The sequence below is a fragment of the Nothoprocta perdicaria genome, unplaced genomic scaffold (assembly GCF_003342845.1).
Source record: "Nothoprocta perdicaria isolate Ctin4 unplaced genomic scaffold, notPer1 scaffold_129, whole genome shotgun sequence".
Lineage (NCBI taxonomy): Eukaryota > Metazoa > Chordata > Aves > Tinamiformes > Tinamidae > Nothoprocta > Nothoprocta perdicaria.
In genome coordinates, this window is record NW_020454416.1 from 1,794,915 (window position 1) to 1,813,441 (window position 18,527).

At 44.7% G+C, this 18,527-nt stretch overlaps 1 protein-coding gene across 1 annotated transcript; it reads right to left on the reverse strand.

Annotated features, from left to right (window-relative positions):
* Window positions 1-6,727: 6,727 nt before the first annotated feature.
* Window positions 6,728-18,316, reverse strand: DLL4 (delta like canonical Notch ligand 4). The gene is made up of 11 exons (XM_026033456.1): window positions 17,957-18,316; window positions 17,568-17,831; window positions 17,023-17,080; window positions 15,896-16,165; window positions 14,871-14,931; window positions 14,632-14,762; window positions 13,118-13,287; window positions 11,845-12,064; window positions 10,688-11,396; window positions 9,862-9,970; window positions 6,728-8,425 (listed from the first exon to the last, which is right to left on the reverse strand). The coding sequence occupies exons 1-11, from the start codon at window positions 18,008-18,010 to the stop codon at window positions 8,420-8,422; spliced, it is 2,052 nt and encodes a 683-aa protein (XP_025889241.1). The 5' UTR covers window positions 18,011-18,316; the 3' UTR covers window positions 6,728-8,419.
* Window positions 18,317-18,527: the final 211 nt, after the last annotated feature.

Here is an 18,527-nt window from a genome sequence, read left to right on the forward strand (position 1 = left end):
AGTGCTCAGTTCCTGCTGAGTACAGAGGAAAATGGTGTGCTCAGTTACCGAAGTTCCCATGAAAATCCGTGGGCAGGGAGGCGTCTTGCACCATCTGACGCAATTTAAAGCTGGTTGTCATGTTTTACTTAATGGTACGGGCTCTCTCAAGAGGCAACTTCTGGAAAGCAGTTAATTCCCAGTTATTTCCAGTTATTTCAGATAACTTTTTTTTTTTAGAGAGGGAAGCTGGAAGTGTCTTTCTCTGGGAACTGCAGATAAAATTGACCTAAGCTAGATGCTTCACATTTGGATGCCTAAAGTGAGGTAAAATTAATCTGCTCCAAATTAATCTGCATTTGCTGACAATAGCTGAGAGCAGATTGTGGTATAACTGCCAGAACTGCTAAGAAGTTCTTCCTCCCTGTGTAAACAAAACGTGTCTGATAGAAGGCCTTCTTAACCACGCTAATTGCCTCAGTGAAAAGGAGCTTTTTGTAATTACAAATTTATGAACTTTTCTCTATTCTTCCAGTGTAGGCGAGCACCATTTCTGTTTTTTTCTTCCCCTGTATTATAGTTGTATTCAATATTTTGGAGAACTTAAAAAAATATCTCTTAACTTATGACAGAACTTAAATACCACTAGCAAAGTGCAAATCAGTGTAACCACCTTCGTGAAGGGAGCAGATCCGAAAGAAGCAAAGCGCTTCTGTGGCATAAGGAGACATGAGAGCGGGAGGAGTTCTTAATGGTGAAGCAAAGCCAGCCCTGGGAGCTGGTGAGCTGAACTGAAGGGGGTGATTAGAGCCAGGTCATGTCTTTGGTAATTATCACCATTTTATTCTGGTGGTTTTCTTTTCTTTCTTTCTTTTTTTTTTTGTTTTTTTTTTTTGTTTTTCCCCGTAATACATTTTGTTCAGATTCTCTCACATTTCTTTACTGACAGTCTTCCAAAGAACAAATCAGTTTACGAGCCAGAACAAAAATGCCTTGGCAATGCTTTGGCATTTTTTGCCAAAGTAGAAAATGTAAGGCAAATATCAAACAGTGTTAATAGAAAATAAATTTCTAATGCACAGTGATTCACATTTGCCCCAGATATTTCGCTACAGCAGCCCTGCTTTCATATCCATCATGGGAGCTGCTTATCCAAGGAGTCGTCAGAGCTTCTGCACAGTGCCAGGATGGTCAGGTCCTGCTCTGGCTAGTAACGGCTGCTCTAGCCATAAACCTAACTCTCAACAAGTTTGTTTGGATATTAAATATGAGTTGGTTTAATTCAATTGATGAAAACAAACATGGTGGCTCTGTGACCTTCCAGGCAGTTAGTTTTAAAAATGTAATCAATAAAACCTTAGGAAAACCAGCAATAACTCAACAAATAAATCGTAAAGCACAGATAAAAGATGCCATCCCCAAACAGCCTCTCCTCGAACTACATGTTTTCCTCATTGATCTGTGTATTTGCAAAACACGGCGGTGAACAAGGTCCTGTTGTGCACCTTGGGACTCTTCCTGGGAGTGAATGCTCTGGACCCTGTCCAGGGCACACTTTGCCCAAGCAGAGCAGCCTGCGGGACCAGAGGTGAATGGGAGCCTGAGCACTGGCCACCTCTCAGCTGGTAGAAAGACATGATGGTCACAGAGGAAATTAAGTCAATTTAGCTCTACCACGGTAGTTCGGTACTAATTTTAGAGGCAGCTCCGTCACATGTTACAGAGTCTATGGAGGAGAGAACAGTTTGGGGAGGGTTCTTCTGCTGCATTGGAAACCTTCATCTACAAACCAAGAGTAGGCCCTTGTTAAGCACTTACAAGACCTTTGCTGGGCTTTTTCCCTTCTGTCCGAAGCAACCAAGAGTAGATGCTCACATAGTTTGGGTCATTTGAGAGAAAGCTGCTCCTGTTACTTTCTGCCCCAAAGATTGTGTCTCTACTTGCTGTGAGCCAGAACCCATCTTCCTCATGCAGGCAGCAGCCAGGAGATTTGCCTACTATCTCCAGCAGAAGGAAGCTCAGACATCTTCTCTCCTATCTCCATGTCTACCCTTCCAGGTAGGCAGGAGAACGCTGTTGCTGGAAAGGGGAACCACTCCCCATGGCATGTTGGCTCAATGGATTTGGCAAAAACAGATTTCCTATATGAGCTTAAAAATAGGTATTGCCTGAGACCTGGCAGAATATTGGCTGAGGCAAAAGGGGGGCCTGGAGCTGCTTGGCTGCAGTACGTGAAGGTGATGGCTCTTGGGGCAGCAGAGCAGGATAGCACGGTCAGCTTTGGTGAAGCCAGTGGAGCTACAGCAAGCAGCAAAGCAAGTGCACAGTGATGCAAGTGCACATGCAAGCAAGTGCATGTGATGATGTGGAAATATGCGGTGTGTTTGGTTAGATAAAGCCATCTAGGGCTTTTTTGTGTGTGTTTTTCAGGTCACATAACATCCAGGGTTATGTTACCTGCAGGTGCAGGCCACTCCATTTACCTTACCTCTCTGATCTCCAGTCTCAGTCTGCAGGCAATGTTGACATGTTAGCTGGGAGCCCTGCGTGACCCAGTCGGAAAGGAGGACAATGAGATGGAGACTCAGGAAGCAGGAATTGTTTTTCAGCCCACTTCAGTCCCTGCACTTTAAAAATGTATTTTTAATTCTTCCTGCCCCAGGGGGTGCACTCCTGTGGGTTGGAGAGTCCCCCCCCCCGGGCCTGTCACCACTCAGTCCTGCTGGGAACTGCATGGCCTGTTGCTGGAAGCAGCGAAGGCTTGTGCGTGTGAGTGAGTGCTGGATAAGCTTCGTAAGCACATGGACATTCTGTCTCTGTGCCCCACGGCTCCCAAAAGCTGAGTGGCAAATTGGAAGGGAGAGCTTAGACGTCTGCAGAGGGAGGTTGCTTGATAGTTTGCTGTCAAGGTGTAAAAGGGAAGGAGAGAAAGGACATGCAGGTCCCCTGAACTGAATGCTGTGTGTGGCATCATTGATCTAACACCTGGAATGTGTGCTCTACATGCAGTGCTTTATGCTGTGAATCGGGCAGGAGCCCCATGCTAACACAGCAGCGTGAAGGACCTCTGAGCTGCAGAAATGTACCATAGAGCTGCATGTGGAGCAAGGAGAAGGAACCAGGGCAACTGCGGAGATAAGAACAGTGAAGGGAGGAGAGAAAGAAATGGTAGTTTTATGGAACTGAGTCACTGTGTTGTCCAGACAAAGCTTGAGAGCAGAGTGGACAGGGATAGAGCAGGCAGGAGAGAACTGTCACTGCTTTGGGCGTCACCAGTGATGGGAATATCAGGCCACTACCTGCAAGCTCTGGGAGCTGAGTTAGCAAAAGCAAACAGAGACGCAGAGAGGGAGAGTAGTGGGGCTGAAATATTGCTGTTGACTCTCCAGATAGGCTGTAAAACTGAAGTTATGAAAACAGTTGAGGCATGGCAGAGGGCCACTGAATTATGTCACATCTCCACAACTGGAGTTTGGATTATGACTCTCACTCTCCTGCCTGCTCTAGTATGATGGGAGTGTCTTATCTACTGTGTAAAATCAATATGTATTTATGGATCAGGTATGTGAGATAAGGCAAGAAGAATGACAGGCAAACATAGATACATAACTTCTGCTTAAGTCACTGCAGCATAAGTGGTGTTAGTGGCTTGCTATGCCTTCCTCATTGAGCTATGCCTTCTATTAGCATGAGCTGAAAGAAAAAGACTGAGAAGTAACCAAAGCGCAGGAAATCTGTTTTTACAGAGATGGTTTCTTCTATTAGATGGTTGCAGTTGCACAGGCTGACTTAATCTATCTCAACAGCTCCTTGAAGGCTGAGCGCTGCTGCTGGCCAAGTATTTTGATATCCAGACATTTTGCATTTTACCCCGTTTGAGGCATGTTTTGTATCAAGGATGATTTTTACAAGCATCCCTCTTCTACACTTGCCTAGCTGGATGCGGTGCCCTGTGCCGTGCCTGTGTGAGCGTGGTCCTGCTGCATGGTGTCTCAGCACCAGTGGGTGCTATAGTTACGGGTATAGCCCAGCAGCTGCTTCTCCTAACAAGCAGGCAGTTTGAGAGGCAAATGGTGAAGGTCTGGATCCCAAAGCTGGAACAAAGTGAGCAAGGCACTGCACTGAGGGGCAGCCCTCTCTGTCAAACCAGCTTTGAATTTGCAATGGATGAAGGGTTCTCTGTGGCTATGAAACAGTTTCTGCTGAGTACAAATAAGAGGAAACATGAGAGGTTTGCAGGATCAGGAGCCTATTCTTGTAGATGTTGTTAAGTTAGATCGTGTTTACATGAGTCAATCTGTGCAGTCTTTTACACCAAAAGTCACGTTTAGGTGCAGTCCTCAGGACAAATCTGTCTTCAAGCCTTGCCATAGTTAGTTACAAATTATACTAACAGAAGTTAGTCCAAGTTATGACTGAGTCTTAAACTCTCCAGGTTTGTTTAACAATGTATGTTATCCACATGGATCAAGCAAGCCAGAAGTAGTTTACTGGTCCTGGCATCACCTGCAGTTGTCGTGGGGAATGTTTGACATTCGGGCGAGTCCTTATAACCCTGAGGGAGCTGGGGGCTTGTCTCGTGCAGTTGAGCTGTGGCACTGAGATGCACTCACTTGGAGGGACGAGCAGACAGTGCACAGCAGCGCTTGGTGAGGAATTTTTTGGCCAAAGATGTGGGTTAAATCTGGGTCATATTATGCATTCAGCTAATTTGCTTGTAATTTCTTTGGCACAGACTTGGGGATGTGCACACGTGCATGGATTCACATGTGCTTCCATCTCCCCCTGCGTGGAAGCAGGCAGCGCTCCTGTTTTTCCTGTGTAGGACCTGTGATCTATTCTGGTAGCTGCAGAGTGCAGGGCTGCCTCCAGTAAATATTCACTGATTTCCTTGTGAGCTGATGCACGTTTTATTTTATTTTTTTCCTCTCTCCTGTGTGGGTACACAAAGGCATGTGTTGTACCTGCTTTACCCTGTGGGATCTACATAATCAGGTCCATGAGTTTTAATGGATTTCAACTCCCTTCTGTCTACAGATACGGTTTCCTGTCTCTTTTTGAGCAGGAAGAGCCGAGTCTTTTTTGGGCTTAGCGTTCTTGCTTGCCTGGGCTTTGGGAAGAGTTCTCTGGCTATTTTCCTGTTTGATTTTTGTGTGTGTTTTGTTTTAAGCAGGACAGAGTGCATGTGTGTATGTAATCCATGGGCTCAATTAAGAGAGGCATCTGTTGGGTTTATTTCACATTGCTGAGGAAGGACTGCAAGCAGGGAGCATCTGCTCAGCTTTTTGTCAATGGCTTGTTTTTCATAATTTGCTCTACAGGGTGAATGTTTGGGGAGGGGGAGGAGGCTTTTTATTTCTGAGTTTCATCTTGAATTTATTTTCATGGTAGCCAGGGAAATTGATTGGGATTTGAAAGTTAATTTTACTAAGAAAAGAACCAAAGAGGGAGAAAGAAAACCACCCAAAGTAAACAGCATTTATGTAACCTCAATAATGCACTGAGAAGGACCCTTATTAACCGTTATTTGCAGTGCTTTAAAGACAAAGTCAAAATGTATTTGTTATAGTGCTTTTATAGTGTTTGCGCTTTTTACATGAAAACTATCAGGTTTTGGTTAGATTTTATTTTGTGGAAAGACATCTAAAACTAAGATGCTTTTTTGGCATTTTGTCAACAAGAAAAAAAGTCTAGTTTTTAAATAGAGCAGCAGTGTTTTCCTGTTCTTATAGCTTTTGCTTTTGTGCATTCAGATGTTGGTTGTATTGCATTTAGCTGATCTAGTGAGGGATTTAATTGTCTGTAAATGCGTGCATTTCAAGGGCTACTAAACCTCCTGGGAGCATTTTGTGTAAGTTTGTTTTTTCCCCTTCTTGTGGAAACCTCCCCCAGAAGGGCCGTGCAGCAGAATGACTTTGTTAGACTGGGAGGACGGCGCTGCTGCTGGCGCGAAGGCGGTGCGGTGGGAAAAAGCCTCAAACTCCCCTGCGTGCTGTGCAGGAGGGCTCAGTCTTATCCACCCCGCTCAAACAAACAGGAGTGCAATTTTGCAAGCAGAGATGTAGATGCTGTGGAAGAATAAGGCAAGTAGGGAAAAATGGGTTCTTTCTGAAAGAATTTAAATAAGTGGGATTAAAAAAAAATAGAAATTGTGTCTTGTTTCATATGTGAACCCCAAGCCAAGACATTTATTAAGCCACTTGGAAAAGATATTAAATCTGTACCTTCCATGCCACAAGTTGTCATGGAAGAAAAATAGTGAAAGATGAATTAATAAAAATAACTTTTCTGACTGCTTATATCTCACTCCATCCCAATAGAGTATCTATCTATATATTATTTAAATACTGTACAGGACAAAATAGATATGTATAATTTTCTGTCAGCTGCATTTCACGCAGCTGAACGTCTTTGTTGACAATAGCTAGTGGTTGTAAAAGCAGCCTACAGCAGGTTGGTTTGCAAAATGCAAATGTAGGGCTGTGAACAGTGAGCAGACAAGCTCATGCCTGAAGTTTCAATTAAGCCAGCCTCTCACAGAATCATGAAACCTAGCAGGACTGTAAAAGGACAAACCACAATAAACCTCATAGTAGCAGGAAAGTATTTTCATTGTTTGAAAAAAAAATAAAATTCAAACTTTGTCATCACATTAAAAACATTACATGAGAAGTAATAAACATATTTACACTTCTGTTTTGATTATAAATATACATTATATACAAAATAATGTTATAAAACGTAGAAAGTTCAGTGCTTCTGATTTTTTTAAATTACTGAAATACTAGACTTCAAAATAAACTACAGACAGACAAACTAAAACCCATATTATTGATTTCTGAAGGTCATCTTCAAATTGGTCCTACACAGTCAGAGCAGAAGGTCAGTAGTGGACATTATGAAAGGGCCTTGTCTGCACAGTCCAAAGCAGTAGATGGGCTAGTCCAACGACGGGATTTACAAGGGCAGGACTATCACTGTCCAAGAGAGAGCACAGTCCAGGTTTCTTTGAAGCGGTCTCGTTTCCTCCCTCCTCATTCTGCCGCACCTCGAAGTCTCATCTTTTTTACAGTCACAGCACTTCCCATGGGGTTGTCACTATTACTGCGGTAAATAAGTGTCTAAGAGAAGAGTTGAGGTTTGCCTCTGGTTTCCAGGGGCAGCCTTGCCCTTTTGCCTGTGGCAGGGGGCGGGTATGTATGAAGGCTGTGGGACAAGCCTAGCACCTTCTCGCCCTCATCTCCACCTGTGGCAGGGGCCTTCTCGGTGGAGGCTTCTCAGTTGGCCATTTGGAACAAGAGAAGCAGGAGTTCTGCAACCAGACAGGGAATTAGGGGCAGTGATAATATCCCTCCTTCAGAAAGCTACAGCTGTGACTTTGAGACTATTTACAGTAGAAGGTGGCACATAATTCAGAAACACAACATAAAATCCAAATTTGCATAATAAGGGATGGAGAGAGGATGAGGAAGGAGAAGAAAAATGTAACTTCCATTCACAATCACTGGTAGTGCAAAGGCCATAAAACAGCTGAGACAGCTCAGCCCGCATAGGTCCTAGAAGCTGATTGATTTTAAACGCATTTGTAAGGCTGGGATTATGTCTCTCCTCGTAATGGGGAAGAGGCAGTAGACATTCCTCATCACACCTTTCCCTTCTCAGGGGTTTAAATCCATGAAAATCCTGTCCCATATCGTGGCTTGTGTCAATCAGTTCTCCAAAGCATCACCAAATGAGATGAAATGTAAATTCTGTATCCCTCTTTCCTTCCTCCTCTCACCCCTTGAACTGTCTCCAATACATGCAGCAGGAGAGAGGAGATGCAAATAGATGTATAGCAGGAAGAGTCAATCACTCCTGCCCAATACTGTTCAGGTAACTGCATATATAGCAGTCAAGTGTCTGTTTGGGCTCCTTAAGATTCTCTTGACACATTTTAGGCACTTCTAAACCCAGAAGAAAAAATGGAGATCTCATTTATTTTGTATCCATTATCTGCATAGCAATGTGTCTTTCTTCACACCTTCCGTTGCAACATCTGTGACAGTTCAGTGCCTCCTCCTCAACTGGCACCTCCCATAATCAGAGTTCTGGAAAGCCACGGGTCTGTCCTTGAGGAACTGGCCTCAGAATCTTTAAAAACGTATCAAAACAACAGCATTTTAAACCCCTTTCTTTTCCCTCTGCCTCCCCTCTTTAATAGCCAATGAGATTTCTGGTATCAAACTTCAAACAAGGGCAGTAAGAACAAAAAGGTGTATTGCATCTTTCTGTAAATTCACAGTCTGTCCAGTTCACCCAGTTCCATCCTCCGCCTGAGAGCAGCAAGTTGCATGTAATTAAAAACAGTCTGATCCAGTTCTGAATTGTAAACAATGCAGCAGGAACGTCCATCTACTGGCATTACCCATCTGAGGTGCAAATGGACTGATCTTCAGTCTTATACCTGTCAGGATGCAAAATAATACGAGGAATGAGAAGGAAGCACAGTGTACAGAGTACTGCAGAGTTAACAAATTAATAAATCAAAATTCAAATCAAAGTAATTTAAGACAAATATTCCTGCAGCTTTACTATTGATGTATGAAGTTTTTGATTGGGTCCAGAGATACAGAATATGACAAGTAGCCTTTTGACATTATGCGAGGGAAAGAATATTTAGACTAAAACTTACATATCTAGGTACTAAACACAAGGTCTCTTTAACAGGCAAGTGATATAGTTAAATAGCTTGTGTTCAAAAGCATCAAACTAGACTGATGTTGGGAGAAGTAACCCTGAAATAAGAATATGTCCTGAGGTGCTTTATGTAAACCTGGGAGTCTGGCTTTGGTCAATGAGGTCTTCAAAGGAACAAATGGTAAATAGGTCAGTTAGTGGGAATTAAGTGTCTAACTGTCATTTGTATCTTTGAAAAATCCTGTTGGTTTGTCTTGAACTGTTAATATTGCTGGTTGACTTGTATTCCAGCTTGCCTCTACGCAGAAATCTGATATGCACCCTGGCAAGGGAGACAGACTCCTGCAGAGCTGCGTTCACAGATCACTGCTGTATGGTACAGCAAGCTCCTCTTTCCTAGAGCCTGCAACTACCTGCAACTTGTCCTAAAGATGGCTACACTAGAAGAGACAGCCAGGAAAAAAAAAAAAAAAAAAAAAAAAANAAAAAAAAAAAAAAAAAAAAAGTCTTTTAAAAATCTTAGGATTGTTCAATGCTCAGGCCTTTCTAAAAAAAATCTGTTTTATCACCTTTCAAAATACCATCGAAATCTTGACATGTTTACCAGTACCACAAGTAGTAATTTCTGTTGCAGCCATGAACACATCTAGAGCTTAAAGGCCCTAAGGTTGAAGTTCTTTCCAGTTCATAATACAGACTCCCTAAATGATTGCAATGCTTATCCATTAGCATATGCAGTTACCTTCCATCTTCTACTGGAAATCTATAGATTTACTTCTTTCTACAGGACACAGATAAACTGTTGTAGTCATGGGCAAAACTCTATCTTGTACATCTATGAATCTGTAGACTCTTATTATTCCCATTTTTTTGCTGACTACCTATTTAAGTGGAAATAATCCTATACTGCACTGATTTTTTATGGGCTAGTGTTCAGTGCTTAAATCTGCTACTGACTTATCTAAGCTCAAAATAACTGGGTTAATAAACCAGAGCTGCTAATTTATGTTCCCTGATGTATGTTCTGTTTCCTTCAGCACTCTTGTGCGCCGCAGAAGAGGAGAGGTGCAAGCTGGAAAGTATCTCTGAACTCTGGAAACAGAGTTACCTTCTCAGATGTAATTCTAGTTGATAATTTGCCCTCTTTGCTTTGTGAATTCATGTCTGCATCCATGTGATTTTAGGGAGCAGTGCACTTCTTACCTCTGTGGCTATGATGCACTCGTTCCTTTCTTCTGCTATCACAAAGACAGACTGGTACATTGAATCCCTTGGAGAGCATATCGCCGATATTCTACATTCCGGCTTTTCACTATGGCAGAGAGAAAAGAATGTTATTTGACTTGACATGGCTGGCTCTTGAAATCTGTGAGCATGGAGGGGTGAAACGACAGGGCCATGAAGGTGCAGGAGGCGAGACCAGAGGATCAAGTTTCCCATATTCTATACGATGGGTAGGACATTGCACTGGAAAAGTGCAAGGAATAGGTACTGCCTTGCTATGCCTCTGGCATGTCCAATCTCCTACTCCTCAGATCTGCTCAAATCTATACCTCAGAGTCACAAGCCGAAGTCAGGCAAGACTTTCAATATACAGGTCAGAAGACTGATGAGCCAATGGATACTTTTTTCTTTTTTTGACAACAGTATTTATTCTGTCCCTCTCTGAGTAGTTCACTTTGCCTTCTTAGTAAGTGAAATACTTATTTTTAAAGCCTGTATGGCATACTGTTGTCTCTCCAGGATGTACTGGGGGAAGGAAGGACACTTCTTAGTTTCACCACTGGGCTAGCCACTCCTGCTCACCCGTACTAGCAACAACTAGCACAAACACTCAACTGGATCGCTTGGCTTTTAGCGAGGGATACCGCTTGGCTATGACACGCACGTGCATACTCCAGTGTGAAAATTCCTAGCTTTGTTCTTGTTTGTATTTTATCTTCCTGAATTAATTCTTTCTTTTCTATTTTCTCATTAGGAAGATGGTAGGGAGGCTTACAAAAGACTGTAAAGAAGATCGCATTCTCACCTGTGTAGTCGGAGGGGGGTTTTTTCTCCTAAACACTTTTCACTTTTGTAGTATTTATCCTCCTGTGTTCCTCTACTTGTCAGGTCTTTTACCAGATTATAGTCCAGTTTATGGTTCTTGGGTTTGTAGTTTGATTTTTCCAGCCCACAGTCCACTTCGAGGTCTTTATTTTTATTGGTGTTTTTGAGCTGTGAAGCTGGAATGAGATTGTCCTTCTGGAAGTCAGACAGGTTGTTCATTGTCTCCAACTCCTGCTCTGGGTGCATCCTCATCTGCCTGATGACCATGGCTATCATGCAGAACAGTATGAGCAAAGCCACCAGTCCCACCCCCATGGATATAGCAATCCAGGGGACTGGTTTAGGAGGAAGTGTAACAGGCACTGTATAAACTGGTAACTCGCAGCGGTTCCCCATGAAGCCAGAAGGACAGTAGCAGACAAAGTTGGCACTATAAAGCCCGCTGTAGCATGTGCCTCCATTCTCACATGGCCCAGAAGCACATTCGTCTCTGGTTTTGATGTCACAGTTCCTGCCACTATAGCCTGGCAAGCACGTGCAGGTATAGTCGTTGATCAGGTCATGGCAAGTTCCCCCATTGGAACATGGGTTCCTGGCACAGTCGTTGATGTTTATCTCACATTTCTGACCAGAGAAACCAGCCCGGCAACGACACACACGAATCTGACCCAGGTAAAAGCAATTGCCGCCTGGGGAAAAAAAGGGAAAGAAAAATCAGTCGGTGATGCACTTCATTTTGAAACCTAAACCACTGTGGTAAGCGGTTTTACTGCCTCAAGAAGAGGGAGATTATTTTACAGAACTACCAAATGTCTCTGCAAGTTCTCTTCAGATTGCCTAATTTTATCATTGTGTCTTAAAATGATGCCCCTTTCAAATATATATTAAAATTTATTTAATGTACATAATTCTGCCCTCTCTTCCATCCCACAGTAAGCCTGGAGCATTATTATTGCAGAGAAAATGCCAATGAAAGCCTCCCAAGAGAACAAAATTAGGGGAGATATGGAATACAATGAGAGAAGAGGGCTTAATTTCTTAGCAATCGTAGAGGTCAGATTGGATTTCTATCACTTCTGCACTGAAAAGCATGAACAGGTCAAAGAGACAAGATATTTAAGGGATAAATAGACTTACCATTTGCACATGGGTTGCTTGTGCACCTGTCTACTTTTTTTTCACAATTTGACCCTGTGAAGCCCAGAGGACAAAGGCAAGTGTAGCTGGCCCCTTGTTCTTTTTCCAAGCATGTGCCGCCGTTAAAACATGGGGAATCCACACACGTCAAAGCACTGTGCTCACAGTGAGTTCCATAGTATCCAGGGGGGCACAGGCAGTGGTAACCATTCTCCATGTCCTGTAAAACATATCATGAAATGACTGTTATTTGATGTCACCAAATAATAGCTGCTTGCATGTTTCTTTTTGGTCAACACTGAGTGCAGTTCCCACACTCAGATGCGGCCAAAGCAGCATTTGCACAGTGAGTATCTGAATGCTTGACTGTGAGGGAAGGAGCCGTGAATGGGCCAGATTCTGCAAATACAGGTAATCCTGTATCTACATAACAGAACTGGTGCAGTACAAGCGAATAGGCAAAGCACTAGCAATGTGGCTACTGCCTAATGGGATTCCTGAGGTCCCCCTAAAGCAAAATAGCATGTATCAACCTACACAGCTGTCATCTGGACCTTTTTCTTCTGTGTGATAGCCCATTTCCTACAAGAACTGATTTTACTTTGCCATGGAGAAGTCCCACCACTTAGAGCACGATAAAATCCTCTGTTCTTTCCAGGTACAGTCTGTCCACAGGCTTGGGAGAAAAGAGCTGCACTCTTGCATCATTAGTTTTATTCACAATGTGCATCCTATTACATTTGAGGTCTATAATCTACCAGTCTTTATCAACAGAGTTAATCACTGCAAGGACCTAAAAAACACACTGAAACACTAGACTGCAGAAAACTAAAAATGTGGAACCACATTTCACAGAAGATATTTCAGCTGATTGTCCTTGTATTATCTGATGCTTTGCTCCCAGAGTAGAAAGCAAATGTTTTATTTACTCTTTAAAATGCAGATTTAGTGCATTTCTATAAGCACTTCAATTGGAAAGCTTATTGTTTTACAGCTCTGCTCCCTCACTTGCCTTAGATCTTGCCAAGATCTCATAATGGCTGCCACAGAAACCTAAGGATCAGTTGACTAGTTCCGATCTAGATGATACATCTCCTCCTGTAACAGGCGTCCTCCACTGACACCTCTAGGGAAGGGTTCAGGATGATAGTTGTGAGCGTTGGTAATGAACCTGTACGCTATCAAATTCCCATTATGTTGTTACAAAACCATTTCTGAAAAGGTATACCTAGGCTTGCTTCTCACAAAGACTTTACATTTAAAATGCCCTTACCGTGCAACTACCACCATTCCTACAAGGGTTGCTGTCACATTCGCTGATCTCATGTTCGCAGTCCACACCAGTAAAGCCGGGTTTGCATGAACATGTGTAACTGCCCTGGCCTGTGTTCATGCAGGTTGCTCCATTTTTGCATGGTCTGTGGTGAGTGCAATAGTTGAGGTCTGCAAAGATATCAACACGTTAGAGAAAGGTCTTTGACAGATGGGAAAAGCCATTCATTTCCTCAAGCATTGAAGAGCACAGAAGGTAGGAAAAAAAATGCTTTAACCAGCAAAAAGCACAGGATTTTCAGTAAGAAATCTTTTTGGTGACAGTAGAAATACTGGAGATTGTTATTCAGATTATCAATATGACAAACAGATTTTTCAGTGTGTTAGGAATTTTAGTTATTCCTCTAGGTCCACCACAGCCACGCAGTAAGCTCTGAATTGTGGAAATCCTGGCAAACTTTTAAGTCAAGTCCATTAGCGCTTAAGCATACTGTCCTTTTTTTTTTTTGTGTGTGTGCGTGTAAATCCATTAGTGGTAATGGGATTTAGATGCCCACCTATCAAGTTGGAAAAGGTACTTTGTAAGTGTACGTTCTCTGAGAGGCACTCTATGGCCTTAGAAACACTTAGTGCGGAGTCTGCCATATATTAAAACAGTAAAACCCATCCTTAAAAAGTGCGCTCCCAGGCATGTTCCAGGGAAGTGGGAGGGAATTAAAGAGAGAACTGTTTACACTTGGAGATTTAAACAAACATTCAAAACCTTTTATTATTTATTTATGATGCTCTCTTGTTATGCATGTTATTAGTTTAAACTGTCCAAATGCCCTGCCAAACTTGATAGTGCTTTTTTTTTCCTCTTCAATTGGAGACAGAGGTTAAGCACACAAGTTCATAGGACGTAAGCAAAAAAATCTTTATAAGCACTATAAATACCACAGTAGTTGGAATACAACTGGTTAATAGATAACTGCAAGCAGAAAAAAAAAAAAAGCAACTTTACTTTTCCTGCTTATTCAGACTTCCCCATCTTAATCCTATAACTGACTTGAAAACACTTAACTTGGTTTGAGTGCTTAATACTCTCAGTGCCAGCAGTGCATATATGGCCTTGAGGACATGACTGCTCAGCTGGCTACGGTTCAGTGATTCAGTGGGTTGAATAGGTGGAAGTTGTCTGGTGTACCTTAAAATGGAACCTGTACTTTTCATTCTTGCTTACATGATTTTTCTCTCATGCCACAGACTTATCACATGAGTTAACTTCCTTGTATGCAAAATTAGGAAGGCCCAAATGATGGTGTTTACTGCTGCTGGAAACTGTTTAGTTTACTGTTACATTTGTACAGGAGTAAGTAGGTAAGAAAGAAAATGCATTGTCTAAGAAAGCCTTGGTACTAACTGATGCCTATAAACCTTGAAGAGACTTATTTCTAAATCTAATACCACAGATCCCTTAGTCCAGTATCAAGGAAGACCCAACCTAGAGCCTAGAGCACAACATTTGGGACTAACCTTGGTCACAGAAGAGGCCACCCCATCCTTCATCACATATGCACTGCCACTGTGTTTTACAAGTCCCGTGGCGGCAGCCTATATGTGGAATGCACTCATCGCAGTAGCGGCCTTGCCATCCAGGACGACAGCTAAAAGAAAAGCCAAATTAAAACATTAATGACACAGAAAAGAGCTGAAGTTTCTATTACAACGCAACATTTTAACTGAAGTTCAGATTGCAAGTGCTATCTACTCACATGCACTCTCCAGGCTTGTTACAGTATCCATTCTGTTCAGTGCATCCAGACAGACAGATGGCTGTAAAGAGAACATAAAAAAGCAAAAATGTTTAGATAAATACATGTGGCAATATGGACTGCAATTTTAAAAGGGGAAATGCCTGCATTTCAAAAGGTACTTTGAAAACCTGTTTTGCAGTTTCAGAACTTTGGTTTTAAAATCCTCAGTACAGGGAGTTCTGGAGCAGGAGGAAGTGAACAAGAAGAGACAACATTTGACAAGTTGTCCTTCAGTTTTCACTGTTTATACAACAAATATGAACTCTTGCAACTCTTGCTAGAAAAGGAGCAAGAGGAGGTGGCTATGCCTATGCTAATGAAGGCCTAAAAAAAAAAAAAAAAAAAAAACCAGCAGTAGGAGTTTGAGTCTACACTAAAAATTCCCACTATTACACTGCAACACCTGTGCATCTCCTCTGGCAGTGCAAAGGGTGGAAGCATTTGTTTGAGCAAGCTGCTTATGTTTTAATTTGGAAGGGACACCAAGGATTCAGGGAGATCAGCCAAGAGCCTTCGCTTGCTCTCCCATCACTGCTGCCACCGGCACTGGTAGTCTCAGAAGACAAGGCCAAAGTCCTCAGAGCGCGACTTTCCTTCTCCAGGCCTGGAGGAGAAAGGTCGGGAGGAAAACATGGCCCAGTGGCTACGATGTGGCTGTGCAAGGTGCCTTACCAGTGCCGTTGCAGCCGCAGTGTTTAAGGACAGCGAGCTCAAACTCGCCCCAGAGCCACTGCTGTAACAGGAGAAGGGGGCCAGTTTTTAGGCTCCGCGTCCTGTCATCGACCAGCTCCCCGATGTTTTGGGGCCACACGTTTCCTCAAAGCCCCCACGAGCTGCATTCCTACCCATGCTGACTAGCGCTCACATCAGATATGGGCATCAAGGAGTGCGTGTGGGTGATGCTCCCCACCAGGCCAGGGGGACCCACCACCACCCGCAGTCACTGCAACGCAGTCCCTCCAGCAGGCGCACGCGGCACTTACGCTCCGTGCAGTACTCGCCGGTCCAGCCGGGCAGGCAGGTGAGGCTGCCATCGGGCTCGCACACGTAATGGCCGAAGCGGTCATCGCGGCGCTTGCAGAGGCGGGAGCAGCTCTCGCCGTAGTAGTTCTCGCTGCAGACCACCCGGTAGGAGTAGTGCAGCTGGGTCTGCGCGCCGCTCTGCACGTCCTGCGACCAGTCCTCGCCCACGGCCAGCGAGCGTTGGATCGCCATCTGGCTGATGAGCCAGTCCTCGGGAGGCAGCCGGGAGCCTGTGGGGAGAAGAGCTGCGTTGAGCGGTGGCGACCTGTGGGCCCTCCACCCGCAACACCCCTGTCCCGACTGAGAGCGCAGCGTGAAAAAAAATCCATATATAAAATTATATATAGAGAGAACATATATATGCAATTGGAAAAGGGATAATGTGAAAATTAGGTGCCCCATCATCAGAAATGAGGAGCAAGAACCGGCTTCCACATACAGTGCTGTTCTTGCCTATATACTTCACATACATATAAGTATATATATATTGTTAAAAATGCACACATTTATGTTAGCAAAGCAAGCGACACTGTGCTGGAGGCGCCGAGGAGAGGGAGATGGGGTGGGAAATGGGGCTGCCCCTGTCCCCTAGCCCCCATGGCCTCTGGGATCAGTGACTATTAACCCGGCCTTAAGAGGCTTTGCAGGGAGCTTTTCAAAGTGAGAACTGTTTTGCTGTTGAAATATCCTCTTCCTCTATGCCAGAAAAACATCCCAAAGCCATTATTCCTTTCCAAAGGGCGGAATTCGAAAAAGGTGTAAAATACAGGAAAAGGCAGTCAGGACTTTTTGGCAGCCTTGCGGTTTTCTCACCAAAGAGCCCCTTTCTTTCCCACGCCAAAAATAAACCGGAGGAAACGCAATTGTGTTGGGAGATTAGGTAGGGGACAGAATCAAAGCGGCCCTGATGGATATCGTAGAGGGACTCGCTCCCGATGAGAGGATAAAGCCAGCGCTGAAATTATCGTATAAACATGTGAGCGCGGTGAGGTCAGCGCCGCGGCGGCCGTTGGCCGTTAACCGTTTCGGGGCGGCCGTTGGGGCCGGGGCGCGGCGCCCCCTAGGGGCAGCGCGGAGCCGCATTCACCTTCGGGCAGGTAGTTGGCGGGCGCGTGCCAGGCCTGGATGATGAGCGAGAAGGTCCCCTGCGGGCGCAAAGAGCAGCGTGAGCCCCGGTGCCGCCCCGAGCCCCCGCACCCGCCGCCACCGCCGCCCACGGCTCCCGCACCCGCCGCCGCGCGCCTCTTAATTAACCTAATTGCGGATCGCGTTACGGCGTCTGCGGCGCCGACACGGAGCTCCCTCGGGAGGCCGTTTCTCTTTTCGAGCGCGGGGGAAGGAGGGCATTTCGTTCCTCCTTTTAACGCCTAGGCACCCCCTCTCGTCCCCCCGCGCTTTGCAGAGCGTAGATTTTCCCCGCTTACTTCACCCCCCCCCCCCTCTATTTAACATTTATTTTCCCAAGCGCTTCTGGACTTAATGCACTTTCCCTTTTGTTTAAAACTAACTTCTGGAAATAAGTCTGCGGGCAAAAGTTGCGCGTTGGCAGCGCCGCTGAGCAGCGCGCTGCGATTCGGCTGCCCTGCCGCCCTCCTGCCCGCCGCGGCAACCGCGTTTCGAGCGGACTCTCACCGGCCACGTGAAGTTAAAGGGTAACTTAATGGGGCTGTCAAATCGCTCTGTATCCTTGATGCTGAAGGAGTTTATTCCCAGAACTGGGGTGATGATGCTGCCGAAAGTGCAGGAACCCGGGGACACCACTGTCTGGAAGTGCTTCAGGCAAACGCGAAAGAAGGTCCTGCAGTGGGGCGAGCAGGGCTTCCCGCTGGCCAGAGCCCCGTGGCTGTTCACGAACTCGTGCAGCTCCAGCTGGAAGACGCCGGAGCCGGACACCCTCTGCACAAAGAGGAGACACACAAAATAGCCAAAATCAGAGCTTACCCAGGCTTTGCCATGCAAACTTGCTGCCATCACCCGCTTTACATTTAGCGAACTTTTTTTTTTTTTCATTGCGTGATTACCTGCTGTAATATCATTAACAGAAACGTCAAGCCAAAGGTGCGCAAGGCTGTCATCCTTGTGTTACTCAAGGCTTCCAATTCTGAGTGGGTTCACTTTTCCTCCTGTATTCCTCAAATGGTCAGGGCAAGCGCTTCTCGCTTGGCGGGGAAAAGAAAGGCGTCGCGGCGGTTCCTGGAGCAACCTGCTCTTTGAAGTATTCCCGAGCACCAGCAGAAATCAGAAGGTAAAAATCCAGGTGTGGAAACGTCCCCTTCTGGGAATTAATCCTGCAGCCCACGACCCAACTCTGGTTGCTTTAGCTGCTGTAATAAACTCCAAAGCCGAGAGGACTCGGTGAGCGACGCAAAGGGGAGTGCTTAGTGTTGGACTGCTCCTCCTTTAACCGGTGCTAGCGGCGCCCAGTAAATGGAAAAGTTGCTTCCCTGCGAGCTGTTTATATAGTTGCCTCGCATCCTCGCAAGCTCATTATGTAAACTGTCAGTCAGACTCACGGGCGAGTCCGCCCTCCCCTTTTCCATCTTTCCTTTCTGGAGAAGAAAAAAAAAAAAAAAAAAAAAAAAAAAAAAAAAA